This window comes from Polypterus senegalus, chromosome 4 (genome assembly GCF_016835505.1).
Source record: "Polypterus senegalus isolate Bchr_013 chromosome 4, ASM1683550v1, whole genome shotgun sequence".
Taxonomy (NCBI): Eukaryota; Metazoa; Chordata; class Cladistia; order Polypteriformes; family Polypteridae; genus Polypterus; species Polypterus senegalus.
The window spans coordinates 17,654,522-17,678,810 of NC_053157.1; the positions used below are offsets into that span (position 1 = coordinate 17,654,522).

Consider the following 24,289-nt stretch of genomic DNA (forward strand, 5'->3'; position numbering starts at 1 on the left):
GTGGTAGATGATTATACTTTAGGGGCCTTCTAATCCCAACTCAATGATATTCTGAATAGATATTGAAGAGTTACATTGAGTTGAATAGTCTTTTGTCATCAAGTTTGGTCTTATGTTTTTTGGAAACTACCTGGAGAATACAAAAGAGAAAACTCTTGTAGTCATTGAGTGATTAAATATCTAATTGATTAAAGAGAAATTCATGAAAAATTAACTAATTCATGAAAAAAAGGTACATGAAAAATTACTGTGTGGTACATATGGGGAAGAACCAGTAAAAAAAAAAAAAACAGTTGGGTTCATAAAACTGATTGAAAATAGAGAGACGTGAATCTTGAGAGAGTGACAGAATCCCACTGCACAAGACAAAGAGAAATAAGTGCCAAGAAGTGCTTTTAGGGCTTAAATTTTGGAGTGGAATTGCGAGTAACCGTCGATTACTTAAAAATCATGCATGGTTTAATTTTTATGAACTGTAAGAATCCCCTTTCAAGGCAATATAAAAAATGTAATTAAGCCTCCATTATGCCATCATAGAATTAGAAATAAAAATACAATTCATGCATGCTTTCAGAGTGCTATGTTGTGACATTGCGAGTTGAGTGAATTTTCCGAGTAATGAGATTATTTAATACAACGAGAAATAGAGCTATGATAAAAGAATGGAGGCATATATTTTTAGATTGGTATGAGCACGTTTAAATTTGTCCATTTGACCATTCCTTTTCTGAATGTTGCATCCAGGATCGCTAGGAGTTGGTGCCTTACCTTGTTGCACTTGGTGCACTGCACATCCTTGGTGTAGTGTAAGATTCAACCTTAGATGTGGTGAAAACCTTACACACTCTGTTCCGTAATAAAACATTTTTAGTTATTTCTTCAAAAATTCCACATTAACCAGACATTAATTAATGATTTGAAGCAAATCCCTTTAGTCATAAGCCAGGCAATAGGTTAACAGAAGCACTTAATCTCAGAGATGCACAATTAGCAGGGCTAGTGAAACAGCATAGTTAATTGCTGAAAACAAAAACAGAAAACACTAAACACTAAACTTTTTTTAAACGAAAGTACTGTTGATTAGTTTATTAGTGTAACGACAAAAATGTGACCAAGGACCTTATGACACAGGCGGCACGGTGGCGCAGTGGTAGCACTGCTGCCTCACTGAAAGGAGGCCTCAGTTCACTTCCTGGGTCCTCCCTGCGTCGAGTTTGCATGTCCTCCACATGTCTGTGTGGGTTTCCTCTTGGTGCCCCGGTTTCCTCAAACAGTCCAAAGACATGCAGGTTAGGTGCATTGGCGATCCTAAATTGTCCTTGGTGTGTGGGGGTGTGTGTATGCCCTGCAGTGGGCTGGCACCCTGCCTTGCGCCCTGTGCTGGCTGGGATTGTCTCCAGCAGACCCTCGTGACCCTGCGTTAGGGTATAGCGGGTTGAAGAATGACTGATTGACTGACCTTATGACACATTCAAGAGTAATGCAGAAGCAAATGCAATGCAGTCTTCATTTATGACTTCTACATTTACAGTTACTCCACTTGAATGACCAATTCTGCATTGATACAAAGATGTAAGCAACAGCCATGTCTGATCACTTCTGTGAAGTAGCTTGAGAACAACAGAGCAAATGCCATGTTATAGGAATTCTAAAACATTATTCTTAAATTGACCACCTTGATTTAACAAATGCAGTCTTAAAGTTGGGACACATCTAAAAAAGGAAAGAAGATTTGGAAAATGTGTAATTATTTTGGTAAGTTGATTAAATATTACTGTTCACAAGTGTTACTAACCTGTTAATATCTCCTCCATAAACTGATGTAGTTTCACAACAGGAATTGTTAAAAACCTGACATGAAAAACATAAGAAATTTGACAACAAAGAGGAGACCATTCAGTCCATCAATCCAATTTCTTTAGCTAACTTAGCTATCCCAATATCTCATCCAGATTCTTCTTAAAGGTTGTCAAGGTGTCAGCTTCAACTCGATGTCTTGTTAGTTTGTTCCAGAGTATACGTATAGGAAACAAAGGAGTTTCTGTCAAACCCAATTTTAAAAAGTGTGTTGTTATAAAAACAGCTTTAAAGAGTTTGTGCAAATTAAAATATTCTGGATTATTTTAATATTTACCAGTTCATGGCAATGATATAATAAAAGTTTAATTTTTTTGTATTGTTTTTAAACAGTATTTAATTTTTTGGTTAATGTAGAGAAACTATAAGTGAATACATTCAGTACACGCCTATGATAAGATAAATCTGGGTGATCATATCATTCTTTGTAAACTCCACACTGAAACCGGCCCAGCATAGTTGACAGATGCTTTACTGGCCCCCAGTTATGCTTAAAAGATCATCGCACCATTTGTTTCTACCTAAAACTACTTTGATTTCACCTACACCTTATTGACTTAAATCCATTTTGCAGAGTCCACCAAAATTGCTATGTTTTCATCACACTTGTTTCAAATCATATTGTGCTGGGTTCGCTTATCGCTACTTGTGACCTTCCTTGCCATATTTTCTGTCTATGTCTTCTAGGCCCTACCTGACCAAAGCTTTCCCAAAAACCTGAAATTAATAGCATCTGTTTTCCCAGGCAATACAAGTCCAATTATGTTTGACTTTTAGGTCATTCACAGGATCCAGGATCATTATCATTTCAAATTTACGCTGCTAACATCATGTTGTCGTCCATTTAGTTTATTTTATCAACTGTTCGCTTAGAATTACTAAGAAGCACATTGAGTGAAATGCTCAACAGTTGATTGAGAGATATTGAAACACTACTCATTATTTATATGGAAGAAAGCACTGACAATTATGTGGTTTCAGTTTATATCCAGTAAGCAAAAGTGGTATCTTAAAATGTGCATCAACGCAAGAGAAAAATAATGTCATATCAAAAATATTCAAGAAACATTCTTTTTAGTGAAGTCATGTGGCATCATATATAATATACAGACAACTTATGACTTTTAATTCTGTGAAACTAAATAACAACATAAAGGTTTGGGGATCAACAATGTACCCCATTAAATAAAGGCCATCAAATCAATAATTTCCCCTTGGGCATTAATAAAGTATATCAAAATCAAAACTGAAAAGAAAGAAACAATAAAAGTTTTCTTGCATCCTTGCAAGTTTCAGTTCCGAATGCTTTCTCTGTTGCGGTGTTTGCTTTGCTATGCATGCATGATCCAAATGGGCACCATCTTCTAGCACCTCCGTGGTTTCAGTTTTTTCTAGGGTGTAAGGGCTGGGCCCTCTAGAGTTGTACACTCCATCCTGGGACTTGTCCTCTGGTATCCAGTGAAGAGAGAATGGGTGGTTAGTGCCTTGTGGTTGTTTGTCCCACCTTGATAGAATTGGTTAGATGCTCTCCAAGCTCTCACATGCGACATACAACATTATATGTATAAATTCTGAGTGAATTCATTAGTAAGTACATGTTATAAAGTGTAAGAACAAAGCAAACAAGGTTAAGAGTGTTGAGGCACGTTTCAGTAAACCCAGTATAATTGAATGATCTTTTAAATCAAGAGAAATGCATGCAAAACACAAAAAGAAGTGTTTTCAGATGTGTGACTCCCTCTTACGACAGGAAAAGATGGCGATTCTTCATGTTATGATGTAATCGGGCAGAAAAAGGCTGCCCCGCGTGGGTGGAGCCCAGAAGTGACATCAAGATTCAATCTTCCTGTCTGCAGAAGGAGGAAAAGAGAGACAGTCATCACACAGTGCCACCCCCTGGATCAGTGCAGAATTACCATCACCGAAGCCCTTAATCTCTCTCCCTTGAGCACACACGTGACACTGTTTATTTATGAATGTTAATTGTGAATTGTTTGAGATGCCGTTTTGGGTTTTTGCAGGTGTCGTTACTTTACATTTTGCTGGGTTGTGTTAGCGGATGTTAGAGGCAAGGTTGGAAGTTGCGATCCCAACATTAATCTTGTAGCGGGTTAGAAGGTCCTGAGCTTGTGGAAACCAAAATTCATTTTTTTGACAATTGTTGTTTTGTTTGTAAAACTCAATTTTCTAACAGTTTTTTTGGTAATCGACTTTTCGCTTATCTTTTGACTTTTTTGATTCTTGTTTTGGCTTTGGTTGTGATGCAATAGATCTTTCATTTTTCATCCCTTTTTTAATTTTTTGGACTACATCTTTTCCCGTTGTTACTGTTCAAATAGCCTTGCTCATTATCTACTGTAATAATACAGAAATTTCATTTTATAGAATATTGCATGTAATAATCTTCAGATTATTTCCAACACCCTGAAGTAGTGGAATAGAAATACAAATCAGAAGGGTTTGTGAAGTCTAAACAGCAAAACATTCACGTCGCAAAAGAATAGAAGCTCTAAAATCCTAACAGAATCCTGCAACTCCCTTTCATCAGTGCTGTGGATGTCCCTTATCGATGACCCTGGCAAGCTGTTATGTTTATAATTTCTTAGCTTCTAATGGAATAAATATGTTAGAAATAATTTTCTACCTCTAAAGAATGTTCTTAAAGATTGTCCACCTATGCCTTCAAAGCCAGAAACAATCACCAAATTAAATTATTAATGGTTGATGAAAGTGTTAACTGTATATTGTCACCTAATCAATTTTTTAACGATTGATGAAAGTATTCATATGTGTGTGTGTATGATTTGATAACAATAGTACAAAAAAAATGCATTACCAGTGTATATCTGTAATTTCTACCGTTAGCTTATATTTCATAGGAAATACCATTTCTGTTTATTTTAACATGCTGTAAGAACTAAAATGTCTGTCTGGATTGTTCTTGTTTGACTCTGCTGTACGTGTTTTTTCACGTTCCCATTACTGACTAAAGTTTCGTATGCATTTCTAGGAGAAGACAAGTGCATTAAGCCTGAGCAACGTAGCTGGAGTCTTCTACATTCTTGTTGGCGGACTTGGTTTGGCAATGCTGGTGGCTTTGATTGAGTTCTGTTACAAGTCAAGAGCAGAGGCAAAACGAATGAAGGTGGCAAAGAATGCACAGAATATTAACCCAACTTCCTCGCAGAATTCACAGAATTTTGCAACTTATAAGGAAGGTTACAACGTATATGGGATCGAAAGTGTAAAAATTTAGGGGGTAGGAACAAGGTCTTCATACCAAACTATAACTGCACGCTGTAGCTTCATTGTTGCATTCTTAACGTTAATAAATGAGGAAGTTGGCCAAAGGATTGTATGTATTTGTATATTTAATTTTTTTTCAGTTTTAGATAGAATTAGAGTTTTATTTTCTTTTTCTTTTACATCATCTTTTAAAGCTTATTTGTCGATTTGCTTCATTTGGTCTAGTGTCATGTTCTTGTTTTTTTTTGTTTTTTCTTTTCGTTTTCTCTTTCATATGTTTTTGTATTTGTTCGTCAGCTTAGCCTTTTCACGTAAGCTTCTGCATTCAGATTTGTTGTGATTTGTCTTTTGTATTTTCTTGTGTAACAGCTTATCACTACGTTTTAGTCACCAAGTTTGCAATGCATGATTTGATTTGTGTGTGTGTGTGTGTGTTTTTAGATGACCTTTGGTGATGCCATGAGGAGCAAAGCAAGGCTGTCAGTTACGGGAAGCACTGGGGAAAATGGCCGTGTGATGACTCCAGAATTTCCAAAAGCAGTGCATGCAGTACCTTACATGAGGCCTGGCATGGGAATGAATGTCAGTGTGACTGATCTCTCTTGATTGATAAGAACCTTTTGAGTGCCTTACACAATGGTTTTAAACGTGCATTTTCCTGCTGAATTGGTTGAGAGGTGCATCTGGTATCGTCAAGCCATTTCTTTCAATGTCTTTTGCTGTTTTGCTTTTTTTCCAAACGAAGAATCTTTCTCCTTGTGGTAAACTCACCTTGAAAACTCATTCGGGAAGCTTTCGACGCAAATGGCGTCATCATCATCTCTCTGTTTCTTGCCCTCTAATTGTCCGAGATGGAACTTGACTGACATGCACAGCTAATGTTGGAAGTACTGCAATTGTTTCTCAAGGCATAGAACCTGTTTCCACCATTGTTAATTCAAGGATTCATACTGACTTAAGCACACTTGACATCGTCTGCATCAAGAAGTGAAATGTTTTATAAGAAAATTAAATAAAATATATGGAAAAATATTTTTAAGTATTTTCACAAGCAAAAGTTGCTTTTAAATAATTCTGCTTCCATACTGGTCAAATATAGAGTTTATTATAAGAGGTTGTGAAAAGGCTTTAGGCTACCAGTCCCATGTTTTTCAAAGCCAAATATGTTCATGCTTAAGAGATAAAAGGTTAAAATATTGTAATTTGTTATTGTTCTAAAATCTTTCCTTGTGTATCTTCTACTTTAACATACGGTGTTAGTATCCAGTTACTTGGCAATGCTTGACATCTGACATATTCGTTTTACTATGGATTTCTTTGCAAAGACAGTTTTAATTCCTTACACCATCCTGTTATGATTTTCTTGACTTTTTGAATTTGTCGCCATTCTATTTCAATTTAGCATACAAGAATCAGGGTAGCAAGTTTTTTTTTTTTTTTTTTTAAATACAATAATTATAATAAAAAAATCAGTTTACACATCATGAATGCGAAAAAGCATTTCGTGATATTAAGGCATACATTTTGCTACTTTAACGTTGACAAAAAAAAGGTACCTTTTAAGTTTTGTTACAAATGCCAAATTAAAGAGGAGTGCCAAATTTTCTAGCATTAACGACAAAACTTTTGTTTTAGTAAAATCAGTCACTGTCATCCAAGTGAATGTAGCTATACCACTCTGTATGCTTTGTAACAATATGTACAGTTTGATGGCTTATTAAATGATTTGCTAATTGATTTTTTTTCTTACTTCCCATGTTTTACATTTATTGATGTGTAAATTAGCATTTAGAAGCATGATATACTTTCCTTACATAATGACTACTTGGTTTTGCCTTTAATATCTTTCTATCCACTGATAAGACACCATTGCTAATATTTTCACTGTATGGAAGTTAATCATCATTTTTAAAATGTCCTTTGTGTTAAAGGAAACAACATTTTGTGAGCAAGACTAGAAACAATGGTATTAATAAAACATAAATGACTTGTTTTTCTAAGCTTGGTTGTGGTGCCAAATGAAATTTCAAAGATCATTTGTGAATTAAAGCTGTTCTCAGTTTCAAGAGCAAAGTGGTGCATATTATTTAATGGTTCTTCGAAATATAAATATGAACAAGAATTAAATAACCTTTGCTCGTGAGCGTCTCACTTATGAAAATGTTGCAGTATAGTATATACATTTTCTATAACACTTCTAAATAAACATGTCTTGCATCTCGAGTAATTTCTCAAATAAATACTCTGTTCAAACTATATATATATATATATCACTGGAGCATTACACCTGATAATACGACACAAATCAATAATTTTAAATTTATAATTTAAATCAAAATCTGAAACAACCCTTCTTCGACTGGTCTTGTATAAATGTTAAACATAAATGGAGGCACAAAACTCATTCATCCTTCCATTCATTCAAACCGACTTTCTCCATTATAGGGCAGTCCATGTAATGGAAGCTGCTCACCCAGAGAGATACACAGAACTCATCACATACGAACCAGCAGTGCTTATTGTGGTTGATTTCCACGAGAAGTGTTCTCGTAGATTTCTTTCAACTGCACAGAATAAGCAACAGGTATTGATGCATATGTCCTCATTTTAGGGTTATTTTAGGAGAGTCTAGAGAGAGTCTTCATAGTTCTGCATTGTAAGTTCTGGCAAGATTCTGCACAAGGTCACTTACGTCAGTGCAGTAAACCGAGGACCCATCTTTCTTGAAAAATGTTGTAAACTCTTCTTCTCTGTTTTGGTACCGAGATAAAGTTGTGTCAGGATGTGATAAGTTATTATCTCTAACGGCTTCTTCATCTACCTGCTGCTTTGACTCGTCACCGTCTTCAATTCAAGTGATATTCTTAACTTATTATCAAACAACATCATTGTTTTGCTTTAAACATAGATTTTAATATTAGAAAATATTACGTTCAAACAAATTCTCTTTAAAATAAGATAGCGGTTCGCTTGTTCGAGTAACTTTTCCTAGTTGAGGTTGAGATGACAGACAACCTGCTGTGCAGGACGTTTCACACTGGTCAGCACACCTTAGGTCCCAAAAAACGATTCCTTATTGGGTAATTGTAATGTCGAGTGGGAGAGATCCAAATAGTGGTTTCCTAGGAGAATAGTCAGCAACAAGAGTAAAAAAGTCTGTACACGAGACAGAATTGCATATCACTTGAGTTCAATGGGCAATGTGAAGTTGAACTTGAAATGAAACCAGCGTCAAAAACAGAATCTTTCCTAAAGGCAAACAGCTTGTCTGGTGTATCCTTTAAAACTTTTAGATATACAGTAGAATTTGAAAACTAGCTTTATCCGTATGAACATCTGTTACAAAGCAAAACATCTCATGGTTACAAATATTCATTTGCTCATTATTAGTGTTTTGTATATTGTATCCTTTAATTTTCTAGATACATTTCTAGAGAATTCTAGCTTCATCCATATCAATCATCTATTACAACACAATACATGACATTGTGACAAATATTTATTTGCTCAAGATGAGTATTTTGTATTGTGTATTCTTTAAAACTTTCCAATAGAAAATGAAAATTTTAGCTTCATCCTTGCAACCATCTATTACATTGAAAAACATCACAATGTGACAAATACTAGCTCAAGATGAGTATTTTGTATGGTGTATGATTTAAACATTTTCTATACGAGATTCAGATTCTAGCTTAATCCATACGACCAACTATTACAACATAAAACATCACATTGTGAAAAATATTTATTTGCTCAAGATGGGTGAAGCCAATACAACAATAAAAAATAAAAAAGCATTAAAATTAGTAGAATTGGGAAGCAAATACTGATACTATTAATAAAGTATTAACACATGCTTGATAGCCATTGCCTCATCATTTCTGCAGGTCCTCTAGGAGAATTCTCAAATACACCCATGCTGGTCAGATGATATCTCTAGCATATCCTGGGTCTTCTTCCAGTGAGCCACGTGCAGCAAATGATCTGTAGGAAGTCACAAGAGGGCATCCTTATGACATGTTGAAACCATTTATCTAGCTTACTCTGAAGCCCTCGAGTATTCCCCTATCACTTTGGTTAATGCCCACTAAGCACATTTTGCCAGTTTTTACTCTTTCTTTTGGTCCTTCCACAAAAGAACTTGTGAACTTCTACAAAAATGGAGATGAAGGCTGGCTGAAAAAATTTAGCTGCTAATAGTTAGCTTTATCGAATGACATTCAACATTCCGGTAATTGAACTATCTGAATGTTAAAGAATTTTTTTGTCAAAAGAACAACCATCTATAGCACATGAAAAAGTACTTAATAATCTCAGGACTTTATAATTCTACATTCCCATAGCTTATAAAGGTAGTACATGATTTTAGCATTTCTTTTTCTTTATTTTTTACTTTTAGAAGTGATTGACCACTTAAATAATTAATGTGCAGTAATATTTAATTCGATGGAGCTTCAGCGGCTTATTTTATCAATTTTATTTCATTAATTGCTATTCACTTTAGGTGTGAAGTGATACTGCTGATCAGTGAATCGATGCAGCAGGTGATTATTATGACATTTTTTCAGTTGTAAATTTTTATCTTAGATTTTCTCACAAGTTTCATTCAGGAAATCGGAATACTATCTTAATTGAAATTCAAAGATAGATGTGAAGCTCCATTTTTATTTAATGATCCAATTCCATTTTTTTTTTTTTTATAAAATATCTGATTGATGTCAGGTATGACAAAAATTTAAAGTTTTCAGAGTAATCCAAATATTTCTATGGAATTAATATAGGTTACTTTGAAATAATTAATTATTGATAGCCAATCCATTTTTTTCATGTATTTATATAGTAGGAACATTTACCTCATAATAATTATCTCTTTCACAAATTGTAAAAGCTATACTTTCTTTCAATTTACAATTATTAGTTAAACTTAAAGACTTTTTACAAGGAGCTCAATTCATGAGCCATAACACTGGCAAGCTGATTACACTGTATATGTCTTAACATTTCTAACAATTTTTTAGGTCATTGATTTCGAGTTTGTTGTGTGTATTGCTTCTCTCATTCTCTATTTATTTGGTTTGCTGCAAGTAGAATTAAGCAAACATATTTTATAGTACACTGCATTATGTGATATTATTCACCAATAATATAGAGAATTCGATACCATAAAATCTTTATGAACTGAAATGAAATTGAAATTGAAACTGGTGAATGGAATTACTACAAAAGCTGATTAGACTACAATTCGATCATTTTAAAAGAACACTTTCAAATGAGAAGGTAGCATTTGGCCTGTCAAGCTCATTTAGTTAGATAATGGCTATTTTGTTCCAATGTTCTATCAAAATAATTTTAGCATTTATCAAGTATCCCTTTTCAGCTATCTGATTGTGTAGTTTGATTTAGATTTACATTACCTTTTGTCTACATACACACTTACATATATATATAGGGTGGTCCAGATCTAATTATGAAATTTTCAGTTATTAATTTATTACATAGAAAATCACCCAAAAAATCCCGGACCATCGAGAAGTGTGCGAACTGATGACATGAAGAATCGTCTTCACGCTGAACTGGAATCGTCACCACAAAAACAAGACCACCCTGTGTGTGTGTATGTATGTATATATATATATATATATATATATATATATATATATATATATATTCAGACTCTGTTCTCTCCTTTTGTCCACACTCTCCAACTGTTTTTAACCCACAAAAACAGAGACTTTTGAAAACGCTCTCCTTAGCCATGTACTTATAAAAATGCCACTACAGCTTTGTAATGTGAATGGGTCAAAATGTAGAATTTTATAAAAAGACTGTAGTGGCACTGTGATTTCCCCAATTGGATCCTGTTTATTACATTTCCCGACTGGTCACCCTTCACAGAAGAAAACCACATATAAACATAGCAGGCATAGGACAGGTGCATTCTATAGTGTTTCTCGAGCTACTTATCTGTATGCATCAGAATTTTGTTTTGTCCTATTAAATGCTTCATACACGCACAAAAGGCAAATCATTAACCGTGCACTTTAGTTTTGTGATAAATCAAACCCTTCAAGGATTTTTCTGGCTTTATGTGCATGCCCAGCGTAGGTGAACATCTACGTCATATGCATTCTCCGTTGTTTTAGTTTGGACAGAGATATTTCTGTAAATGATGTGAAAACATTAGTGTGGATGGAGATTGTTTTTGGTTTTTAAAACCCTGTTTTAAATGAGAATGTAACATGTAAAAGTAGTGTCTGTGTGAAGAAGTGCATCCAGAGTTTTCATCTTGAATGCAGTTGCCCTTGGTGTCCTTGAATATGTGATCCACTATTTAATTAAAACTTAGGTATTCTGATTTTAAATAACAAAAAAGAGTAAAATAAATTTTGGGTGATCTAACTTTTAAATGGCTTACATAATATTATGCTAATGTTATGCTAATTTTTTTTATAAATCTTCATCCTTAATAGATGAAGGATAAAACAATTCACAAATGCAGATTTCTCATTCTCTAACTAATGTATGAGTTGTGCATCTGATTTATTTCTCATGAATATTCAATAGTTTGCCATCATTAGGTATATTCAGCAAAAAGTAGTTATCAAATAAAAAAGAAGCCCTTTATGCTATGTTCTCTTTAGTCTTTAGCATAATCTTGTTAAGCGGGTTTTTCACTTTTTTATACATATTTTATTTAAATTTTGCTTCCCAGTTATATAGTTTGCTCTTCTTGCTTGACACTTGACAGACATTTGTGCCTCCATTTGTGCAATCAAATATATGTTACCAATCAGGAAGTGCATTTTAGGCAAATTTGGATAGATCTCCAAGAGACTTCATAAATTGGTCATTTTTCATATAAGTCCTTAGATAGATGTTACTTTAAGAGAAAAAACAGGATATTACACAGCAGTCTGTTGAGGTGTTTGGGTAGACATAGTCTGCAAACAGTTGAAAAGCCACCTATGAACAAGTCTATAGTTTAAACACAAGGAGATAAGGGCTTTTACATAAAGGTGAAAAAAATGTTGAATATATAACTGTGATATCCTGCTTCTTTTCTATGTATTTTTTTAATAAAAGTTGATGTATGTTGAGGATACTTTCTTTGCACTTTTTTCAAATATTGTACATTACTTGTTATATCTCATTAGCCCCATTGTATGCCCTGAACAATTGTGAAACAGCATCCATACAGTAAATATTACCAGCCATAACAAGCAATATGTTCATTTTTAAAAAATGTTTCTATTAAATTGCTTCTATAATTTATTTCTTTGCCTTTGCTTCCCGCTGTAAGTCCACTTTGAAGACACAGAAATAGGGTTAAGCACTCAAAGAAAAAAATACTGTTCCGAATCCTGCACAAAGCCCGATGATGTGTCCGACACAGTGTCACATGCATAAAAAAAAAAGCCATTCATTTTTTTGCCCACCTCAATCAGGGGCTACCAGAGCCAATCCTAGTATGCTTAAGTGCAAGGAAGCAGCAAACCCTCAAAAGGATTTGTAAGGCAATCACACTGCACATTCACTCACATACCTACAATCATGGACCCCAGAAAGTGTCTACAGTAAGCGGGCCTTTTTGTTTGGTCTCACAGAGATTGCTGCAGGTGGCACAGTGGGTAGTGCTGCTGCCTCGCAGTTAGGAAACCTGTGTTTGCTTCACGGGTCCTCCCTGTGTGGAGTTTGCATATTCTCCCCATGTCTGCGTGGGTTTCCTCCCACAGTCCAAAGACATGCAGGTTAGGTGTATTGGCAACCCTATATTGTCCTTAGTGTGTGTTTGTGTGTGTGTGCCGGGCAGGTTTGTTTCCTGCTTTGCGCCCTGTGTTGGCTGGGATTGGCTCCAGCAGACCCCCGTGACCCTGCAGTTAGGATATAGCGGGTTGGATAATGGATGGATGGAGATTGCTGCAGTCCAGTTCAGGTAGCAATATTTTCTCAATTAGAGCAATCCAGATAAGAACAGGTCATTCAGCCCAACAAAGCTTACAAGTCCTATTCACTTAACCTTATTAAGATGTTTAAGATTGCCACAGATCACAATGCTGTATTGGCATCAAAATCTAAAAGTAGATAGACAGATGATAGATAGATAGATACTTTATTAATCCCAAGGGGAATTTCACATACTCCAGCAGCAGCATACTGATAAAAACAATATTAAATTAAAGAGTTATAACAATGCAGGTATAACAGACAATAACTTTGCATAATGTTAATGTTTACCCCCCGGGGTGGAATTGAAGAGTCACGTAGTGTGGGGGAGGAACGATCTCCTCAGTCTGTCAGTGGAGCAGGATGGTGACAGCAGTCTGTCGCTGAAGCTGCTCCTCTGTCTGGAGATGATCCTGTTCAGTGGATGCAGTGGATTCCCCATGACTGACTGGAGTCTGCTCAGTGCCCGTCGCTCTGCCATAGATGTCAAACTGTCCAGCTCCATGTCTACAATAGAGCCTGCCTTCCTCACCAGTTTGTCCAGGCGTGAGGCGTCCCTCTTTATGCTGCCTCCCCTGCACACCACCACGTAGAAGAGGGCGCTCGCCACAACCGTCTGATAGAACATCTGCAGCAACTTATTGCAGATGTTGAAGGACGCCAGCCTTCTAAGGAAGTATAGTCGGCTCTGACCTTTCTTACACAGCGCATCAGCATTGGCAGTCCAGTCCAATTTGTCATCCAGCTGCACTCCCAGGTATTTATAGGTCTGTACCCTCTGCACACAGTCACCTCTGATGATCACGGGGTCCAGGAGGGGCCTGGGTCTCCTAAAATCCACCACCAGCTCCTTGGTTTTGCTGGTGTTTAGTTGTAGGTGGTTTGAGTCGCACCAGTTAACAAAGTTCTTGATTAGGTTCCCAGAAAAGTAGGTTTACCTCATTATAAAACAAGAAACAGTTACAAATCATTTTTAGTTACTCAAACAAATTACCCACAGTTGCTCTCTTTCTACCATCTTCTGAACAAGAGTGATTCGGCAAATGTTATAGAGAAAAAATTGTACTTCATTCCATTTCATCATGGGTTGCCTTCAGTACATATTTTGCATTTTTTTACCCAATTTTCTCAACATTTTTCTTTTAATGTGTACAAACAATGTGTTATAATTTCAACAAATAAATCTAACATTAGCTTATTTCAAATTTATTATCATTTTTACAATGACATTCCTATTCCTAAAATCAACATGCACCACGTTGCCACTGTCCTTGTTTGACACCCGTATCTTGTTCCGTAGGTTACAGAAAAGTAGAATCAAAAGCTATAATAGGCATTGATGAGCAAAACAGCCCCGTGTCCTAAGGTGTTTTACAAAATTGATGCTTAAATTTGTTTCACATGCGATTCTGCAGTCACAAAACTCACTACTTTTTTGGGGAGTTTATACAGACTTTTGAAGGAGTGTAAAGAAAGAAATACTGCTCCTTAACAACAACAACATTGATTTATACAGCACGTTTTCATACAAAAGATTTAACTCAAAGTGCTTTACAGGATGAAGGAAGAGAAAAAAATATATAAAAATAAAGTTTGGCAATACTAATTAACATAGAATAAAAGTAAGGTCTGATGGCCAGGGTGGACAGAAAAAACACAAAAAAAAAATCCAGACGGCTCGAGAAACACACAAAATCTGCAGGGGTTCCACCCAAACCCCTCTAAGCATTCTACCTAAAATAAATGATCTCAATCAGTGCTCATGGTGTTCAGGCATCCCATGGAAGAATTTGATGATGATGGTCATGTGGACCTCTGGCCTTCAGGGTTTAGCAATGCTGTATACCTCTTTTAGACCTGATGATTTTTTAGAAAAGGTTCCAGATGAACAAATAAAAAAATGGGGGAACCGTGTTTTTTGGAAATGCAGTATGACCAAAAATAAATCATAGTGAGACAAAAAGACTGTAAAAGAATACCGAGACAACAGAAAACATTTATGACCCATGCCAGCACCCTGTATACTTGGATCATAAACAAAAACAAATCAAAGAAACAGCGAAGAAGGCCTTTTCAGACAAGAGTTAAGAATGGAACTGGCAAAGATTGCAGAGCTTCCGGACAGGAAGATGTGCGTCCAGGTGGACATACACCGGCAGTGACATCAGTGATATATGAGCTGTCAGTCATCCACTCTGCAGAGGGAGGAAGAGGCATTAAACACAGCAGCAACTCCTGGCGTGGCGGTATAATTACAGGCGCTAGAGCTGTACCCAATGTGCATACACGTGACAAGACATACTGTTAGACCAAAGCTGGAATCTAGTGAGGGCAATGACGTTGTACAAAGTAGTAGTATACTCCCGCTGCCTGATGGGAACTTTACTCCCTTTGTTGGCACTGGTGCAAGTGCAGTTAAAGTAAAAGTATAGGGGAGAAGGTTTTGTATATACTAAACACCATTCTTCCTTGATCAAATTTAACTAGTAACAGAACAGCATTGTTTTGCAATTCTTTTTGCAAAGCGAAACAAATTAAATTTAGTTCAAATTCATTAATATTAGGCTAAAATTATTTGAAGCCTGGGCCTAGCCATCTCCTTCAAATTCCACAGTTCTATGCCTACAATGACTGAATTCAGGTCAATTTGAATTCATTGATCAACCCAACATGCACGTCACGCCCTTAGGATGTGGGGAGAATACCAGACTACCTGGAGATAAACTTGTTTATACAGACAAAGTCTATGCTGTGTGCTTTGAACTTGGCTTCTTTTACCTGTGATGCCATCCTATTAAAAAAAAACTAATATAATACACAGTTAGTCTCCCCTGCACTTCATTATGGCAAATATGGTTTTTGTGATTTCATCTTGACTAGCTGAAAAATTAATATTTCATGGGTTTTGAAAAACACTCCTTCTTCCCTGCCAAGTTGTTTTGCCTGCCTAAGGTAAAGTCATCCCTGATAAAGGATCGCAGGAATCGTGGTAAAAAGGGGTCCTTTCATTGGATTAGCACTATTTCAGCTGTGGAATGGCCAAATGGGGGAGGCAGCTTGATGGCTGAGGTCTCCAGGACTCTAAACAAATCCAAATCATATTATGTGATATCATCTACTGTTAAATTCTACTCCGTACTTCTAAAATTTGTATTTTTATTCTGTATTGAGGATTTGTTCTGTTCTGTGTATTGAATTGTACTGACCCCCTTCTTTTTGACACCCACTGCACGCCCAACCTACATGGAAGGGGTCTCTCTTTGAATTGCCTTTCCCAAGGTTTCTTCCATTTTTTCCCTACAAGGGTTTTTTTTGGGGGGTTTATTATTGTCTTATTAGAGAGTCAAGGCTGGGGGGGCTGTCAAGAGGCAGGGCCTGTTAAAGCCCATTGCAGCACTTCTTGTGTGATTTTGGGCTATATAAAAATAAATTGTATTGTATTGTATTGTATACAGCCACCATGCTGAAATTAACTTTTCCAAAGTTTTGAACCTCGTAGAATTGTAACATAAACTTAAGTAGATACTGAATTTTTGATTCTATCACAAAACTTACATTTAAATGGTAGCAAGAGTAGATTAACACTAGGATCCCTTAAGCCTAAGAAAAAAGTTTTAATCCCAGGCCACCTTAAATTCCTTCACATCTCTCCATTAGCGTCTTTGTTTTGCAAATGTGTCAATCGGCACAGGCAGCCTGCTATTCCAACCTGAAGTTCTCCCATCTCAAGTGTGTGAGGTACCTTGAGTTGTATAGGGTAAATGATATATCATTATTTGGAATACATACATTTCATGTGTGTTCCATGTCCACAATGATCTGGATAAATATTGGATGATAGGAAATGCGAGGCAAGAAATGTTAAGCACATAGCTAAAATGAATTTTTTTTTTCATGTTCTACTAATAATTGGCACAATTATTATTTTCCCTGAAAAATTACAATGCAGCTGACATTTTTTCTCAGCTCCCCAGTATGCATTGCAAGAAAAGAGTAACATCACAGAGATGTAGCAGCCGGTGTTGGATGGGACAGTTCCCCAAAAATATATGACTCTGATCCCCTCCTCATCAATTGGGATGTCTGCCTTTACTTACAATATGTGGTGTAGTTGAACACCAAGTGTCTGATATAAGAAGAAAGCTGTCCGCTTACTAAGTGCACATCCAGCATCAGTTTTACATGGGCAAAGGAGAACACACAAGATGGCACATTGTAGACAAAGCAATCAGCAAGTAAAGTCGCCACAGATATGACAGTGCATGCAAATACAAGAATAAACAGTCGATATTTTCTTTTGTGCCTGACATCAAATCATGTATGTAAATCAATGCAAGTGATTTTGTCTGTATGTAACTGAATACACGTGACAGCATTTTAATAGAGCTTTTCAAAAAATGCCTTGGTCATTTATGGTCAAGTACCATGTGTCATCGATCCTTCTGTGCTCACAAAGAAAGCTCACCGTTTATTCTTGCTTTTGTATACATTGTTGGGTCTACTGTGTCTGTGCAAACAGTGAGTGCGCCGCCATCAATCACTGCAATCTTCACTTGCTGCTCCATCACTCTGTCCACTAGGTGCCACATTGCATTTTTTCAACTTTCCCATGTCAAATTCACACTGAATGTGCACTTTGTATTGTAAAAAAAAATGTGATGCCATTTGAAGTGAGTTTATAGTCATTTTTACCTAACTGAAATAACAGGAGCACTGAGAATTTTCAGGTTTGTTTTTTTTTTTTTCTTCATCCATGCAGTGAAACAATCTGAGTGATTATATTTTATATTTTTCATTTATTATTTCATAATGTTTTGCTGAAGGCAAATTCACTTATGGGAAACAATATTCAGTAATATTGATAAACAGCAGCAGAAGAGGATTTGTCAAGGTTAAAAAGACATGCAAATGTGGTGGAGTGCAAAGCAGAGAAGAGAGACAGTGATTCTGTGGAAGGAGATCACCAAGTAAGGCAGGAATAGTTCAATCGATCATTGTTTATTCAGTCACAGATGAGTATATAGGATTCGTGCTTTGCAAAGCAGAAGAGAACATTTCACTTTTTGGTCTGCTTTTTTATATAAATTTTCCTCCTTCCCCCTTGCTTATAAAACAGCATCTAAGCATTTCATCTCATATTATGCAAATCGGTCAACCGTTTCTGTCTTGTGTACGTGTCAGAGGGGCCCCCAAAGAAGGAATGATCATCTTTTCTGTGTCTAACAGATGAGTTCGTAAAGAAGGAAGTGGTCAGCTTACTGCACCTTGTCTTATGACAGACGCTTGTATGAATAACCTGGCGTTATAGCAAAACAGCTTTTAACCCTTAGTAGCTGGCAAGCAGTTAAATGTTCTTTCGCAAAATTCACATCTGGGTACCAGCATTCAATGTGGTGGTAAAAGGGGGGCTTTTCATGCAAAAAAGCAATAAAAATGTCATAAATTTCATTTTCTTAACAGATTTTCAGAGCGGCAACAACATGGGCTTTTGAAGTAAAACAATTTATGAGAAGTCAAAGGGCAAAAATTAAATACCGTATTTACGCGTGTACCATGCACACATTTTTTCCCGAAAATTAGCATTAGAAAATCAGGTGTGCGTCATACACAAGGAAATGTAATTCTGTAATGTTTACTTCTTCTCTTGGGCTCGCTCACTCACGCTCTCTCTCGCTCGCTTGCTCGCACACTCACATTCTCTCTCTCGCTCGCGCACTCGCTTTTTCTCTCGCTCACGCTGTTTCTCTCGCTTGCTTGCGCTCTCTCTAAACGCTTCCTATACAATCACAGCGTGTGTCGTACATGGGGCAAAACAATTTTCACGATTTTCTTTGTAAAAATTAGGGTGTGCATCTTACACAAGGGCGCGTGGTACACGAGTAAATACGGTAATTAAAAATTTAAAAACATAACAGAATATAGCACCAGCTGTGATGCTTCTGGTGTTATCTTATCTCTTACTTCGTGTGGTGACCATTTGAGGAGTTTGTGGTGCCCAGGTAGAGAGGGGTGGGGGGCCATATAATCCACATCAAAATGCAAACACTTCAGATGGGTCAAGCAGATTGCATCACACATTCAGTCACATTTAAAGGTTTTTATTACCGTGATATATAAGACTACAGTTAATCCAGCATTTCTGTAAGTTCTGTCTGTGTGAAAGTGTGTTTTCTTTGTAACTGAGACACCACTAGAAAACAACAACACAGCATGATTTGTGGCATCATTTTATCTCAGGAGTGCATGGTGGCACAATTCATGGTGGTTAGTGCTGCTATCTTACAACTGAGGTCACATTTTTGGCCACAATAATCAGTCCAGCACAGTTGGCAGACACATCTGTAGCCATCAGAGTCAGTTAAAATACCATTGCACCATTGTAATCCACTCAAAATTAGTACAGTTTCTCTTTCCTCATCTTGCAGAGTTTGATGACATTCCTAAACATTTTTGTGTTTTCTGTGAACTCGAGACAAAGTGAATTCAGCAGGGTCCACTCTCCCCAGTCTTAAGGTCCAGAGAGATGGCTTTCAGACAGGTTGGTTCCATGTACCTTAAACCTCTTAATAACATTTGCAACTGTTTTCATAGGAACACCAATCTGCTTGCAGATAATGGTCTTCCATCCTTTGCCTTTAACATGCTTGTCTTGATGCAATAGGATTAAAAGTCAAGACGGAGGTAAAACATTTAGGGCTAACTGTTGACTGTGACCTGAATTTTAAATCACATATTAATCAGATCACTAGGACAGCATTTTTTCACTTAAAAAATATAGCAAAAAAATGACGTCTTATATCATTGAAAGATGCTGAGAAATTAGTTCACGCTTTTGTTTTAGGTCGACTAAAACAAAGGTTTAGGTTACTCTCAGGACCACCCAAAAAAGAAATCAGTTGATTGCAGCGAGTGCAGAATGCAGCTGCTAAAATCCTAACTAGGAAAATAAAATCCGAGCACATTACTCCAGTTTTAATGTCACTATACTGGTTACCTGGGCCATTCAGAATTGACTTTAAAATCCTGCTTATGGTTTACAAAGCCTTAAATAATCTCGCTCCATCTTATATATCGGTGTGTCTTACACCTTACACTCCAAATCGTAACCTTAGATCCTCAAATGAGTGTCTACGTAGAATCCCAAGAGCTAAACTTAAAAGAAGTGGTGAGGCGGCCTTCTGCTGTTATGCACCTAAAATCTGGAATAGCCTGCCAATAGGAATTCGCCAGGCTGATACAGTGGAGCACTTTAAAAAACTGCTAAAACACATTATTATAACATGGCTTTCTCATAACTTCATTTTAACTTAATCCTGATGCTCTGCATATTCAATTAATTATCATTACTATTCATGGTGGCTCCAAAATCCGTACTGACTCCTACTATCTCTTCTGTTTTTTTTCCGGTTTTCTGTGGTGGCGATCTGTGCCATCACCATCTAATCAAAGCACTGTGATGTTCCTACATTGATGGATTAAAGGCCAAAAGTCCACGTGACCGTCATCATCAAGTCCTTCCATGAAAATCCTGAATATAATGAGGACTGATCATTTGTGTTCGGTAGAATGCCCAGAGTGGGCTGGGTGGTCTCGTGGCCTGGACCCCCTGCAGATTTTATTTTTTCTCCAGCCGTCTGTAGTTTATTTTGTTTTTTCTATCCTCCCTGGCCATCGGACCTTACTTTTATTCTATGTTAATTAGTGTTCTCTGATTTTAATTCTTATTTTGTCTTTTTTCTCTTTCTTCATCATGTAAAGCACTTTGAGCGACACCATTTGTATGAAAATGTGCTATAGAAATAAATGTTGTTGTTGTTGTTGTCTAGCATTTTCTTTCTGATCTCCTCAGACAGCTTTCCCCTTTGCTTTCTCTGGTCCGTGTTCAATGTGGGACACACGATGATACCAAACAGAAGAGTGATGACTTTTCTCCATTTAAATTGGCTGAATGACTGATTGCACAATTGAAGACATGAAATATGAATTCATGAACACAGTTAATTTGAAAAATCACTCAAATCCAACAAATGTGTCCATGCCATTTTAAAATATTTTTGTAGAAGAAGCAGTACTTAATCTCTTGTCACACTTGCTTTGCTGTACTCGGTGACATATCAAAAAACATGCAGGTACATAGGGAACAGCTGATTTTAATTTCATCACTTTTCAGGAGTCATACTGCAATTTTTCAATGAGCTGTAAGGGGATTTACACATTTGTTCATGTCTGTATATTTTGTATTCATCTGTCTTCATTCCGCTCTGACGCAGGTTGCTGATGTTGGTCACTGAGGTGAGAAAGAAGTAAAACAAGGCAAAAGGAAAAGTTGGTGAAGAGATGGGATAGGAAAATTGTTGATCAAGTTCCAGAAAACTATAATACAATTTTACAGTAAGATATCAAAATAAATTAATAAAAAGAAAGGTAACTTTTGGATTAAACTGATACAACGGTACAAACACATCTAATGCTTCTCTTGGGTTTTGAAAAGTACGGTACGGGGTCGATTTGTTCTTAATTTTACTTCTTGTAAAAATTGATTGATTTGTATGGAATGATTGCAATACAATTAATAAAATTTCCAAATAAATAAATAAAAAAGAAAAGTACGGTACAAGTTAAATGAGATTTATGGCTTGTTGTGTGAAGGGCATTAACAAAGTTGGCTGCACAAGCTCTCGTCACATCGGGCTGACCCTCAAACCAGAGGCAACAGATTTAGGCAGAGAAGAGCAAAGCTCACAACAGATGGATGTCATGAATAATTGGAAGTATGTCAGTACAATCGAGCATAAAGGCAGATGGACTGGATTCATTTAAAATGCCAATAAATTTATGATTAGGGATTTTTAACTTGCCAGCTGTTAAAGGGGTGGTGTGAGGTGGTGGCCCATTACACACACTTCTTATCAAAGATAATTGGCCTGTAACCAAACAAAGTCAATTCCTGTTTTCTGAAAGTGACAAAGCAGAATTTGTGCAAATGTAAATGTAAAAAAAAAAATTTGTTTCGTAAATGTTTCATTCCATTACTTGCTTGTGTGTTCGTATTGCTGTAATAATTAATTTGTTCTCCAAACCAGCTTTTTCCTTCACAGGGTAATGATTAGTCAAAGCCTCTTCAAGGCGTAAACCCCTTACAAGTTTGCTATCACTTTGGGCTGTCAGTGTTCATAGTTTCACACAGATGGCGCAGTAAATCCCTGTGGGGCCTACTGGAAGGATAAGGAGTTTTATTATCAGTGATTTTAATAACTGTAATACTTATGGGTATTAACATTAAAATCTTTAGTTGCCCTGATGCATATTTGTTGATTTACTATTTATTAAATTCACAAGCACAAATGTTTATCTTGGAACTTTTTACAAAAACTGAACAAAATTCACTGCTTCTCTCTTTTAATAAAATGTTGGCAGCACTTGACAATCAAGTTGCTCTTAGTATAGTGTATGGTGTATTATTTCACAGTAATTAAGTGTGTAATTGCAGTGTAATTAAGCTGTTATTATGTAACTACTATGTGTCGGAGCTGGTGCGGGAATGACAGTTCAAAGACTCTAAGAAATTTTGGGGTGCCAACCGGGTCATCCCTTTTATTGTGTGAAGACAAAAGTAAAAATCAGGAGTGGTCTCCCCTAGACATTCTTGTTTACTCAGATATTTGGATGGATATTTGAGGAGTAAACTGCAAGACAATGATTATATTTTTATATTATGTACATTAAAGGACCATCAAGAAGAAATCCATCTATCCATTATCCAACCCGTTATATCCTAACTACAGGCTCACGAGGGTCTGCCGGTCTGCCACAGGGCCACGAGGGTCTGCCGGTCTGCCACAGGGCACAAGGCAGGGCACACACACACCAAGCACAATTTAGGATTGCCAATGCACCTAACCTGCATGTCTTTGGACTGTGAGATGAAACCGGAGTACCCGGAGGAAACCCACGCAGACACGGGGAGAACATGCAAACTACACGCACCGAGGGCCCGGGAAGCGAACTCGGGTCTCCTAACTGCGAGGCAGCAGTGCTACCCACTGCGCCACTGTAACAATATTTCGAATAATTATTATAAAAGTAAAGTTGATTAAATTGGACTCTGTAGCTGCATGAATAAAAAAAAATAAATAAATCTAGTATGTATTCAGTTAAAGTACCACTTCCGGTTAGCAGAAATAGCTCAAAAGTTAATAGAAATCTACTTTTTGTACCTAATACTTGTATGAAAAATTAGTTTGATCTATGTGAAAGCGTACTCAGGTAAATACACACACACAAATAGAGAGACATAATTCCAAAAATGGTATTTTCAGACTCAGGGAGGTCTAAAATGTGAAGATTCACCAAAATCTTGAAATGGAATTTTTGGAGGATTCCAGTACCTTCCCTATACTTTGTATACGAGAAAGTCAGGGAGGTCTAAAACATCAAGATTCATCAAAATCTCGACATCAAATCATTGGACAATTCCAATACTTTCCCTATACTTTGTTTACGTGAGAGTAAAAGAGAAAAGAAAGGAAACACTGTTCGTTGTATGTCTCATTATGTGGGAAAACTTAGGCAGTTTTTCACAATGTGGGCTGGGTAGCCTAGTCGTAGCTAGTGGAGCTTCTGTCTGGTCTGCTCAAGGCAGTAACTGAGGTCTCCATCCAGGACACTTGGGGTTTTATGGTGGCTGGACCAGAAGGAGCGGGGTCTGTGCACTGTAAAGAAAGAAGCAGATGACATTGTTAGTTGCATTAGTTATTACATACTGTACCTCAAATGAGCCTGAGAGGAAGTCCTCCAACACACATGCATGACACGGCCCATGTAGTTACTGGGTTATTTGAACATTAGAAGAGTCTGGACGAGAACAGGCCTTTCAGCCCAACAAAGCCTGCCTGTCTTATCCACTTCTAAAATAACATCAACTTTAGTTTTAAAGATCTTTAAAGTCCTAATATCTACCACACTGCTCACTTATTCCATGTGTCTGCGGTTCTCTGTGTGAAGAAAAGCTTCCTAATGTTTTTGCGAAATTTACCCTTAGAAAGTTCCCAACTGTGACCCTGTGTTCTTGATGAACTCATTTTAAAGTCACAGTCTTGATCCACTGGACTAATCTATATATATAAAAGTCAATGTATGTGCGTGTGTATGTATGTATGTATGTTCCAGCATCACTTCTGTTTCATGCCATTTAAAGATATGGAAAAGTTATGGGGGGTTGGAGTTAATAGTAAATGGGTGT

The 24,289-nt window shown here is 36.7% G+C and overlaps 1 protein-coding gene across 5 annotated transcripts in view; it reads left to right on the plus strand.

Annotated features, from left to right (window-relative positions):
• Positions 1–7,176, plus strand: part of gria2b (glutamate receptor, ionotropic, AMPA 2b) — a 203,927-nt gene extending 196,751 nt beyond the window's left edge. For 2 of the 5 annotated variants that reach the window (XM_039750300.1, XM_039750301.1), the window contains 2 exons: positions 4,868–5,002; positions 5,545–7,176. In XM_039750300.1, the coding sequence (XP_039606234.1) occupies positions 4,868–5,002; positions 5,545–5,709 (300 nt within the window). In that variant the 3' untranslated portion in view covers positions 5,710–7,176. Of the gene's footprint in view, positions 1–4,867 lie in introns of all 5 variants that reach the window. The other 3 variants (XM_039750299.1, XM_039750297.1, XM_039750298.1) reach the window with 2 other exon arrangements.
• Positions 7,177–24,289: the final 17,113 nt, after the last annotated feature.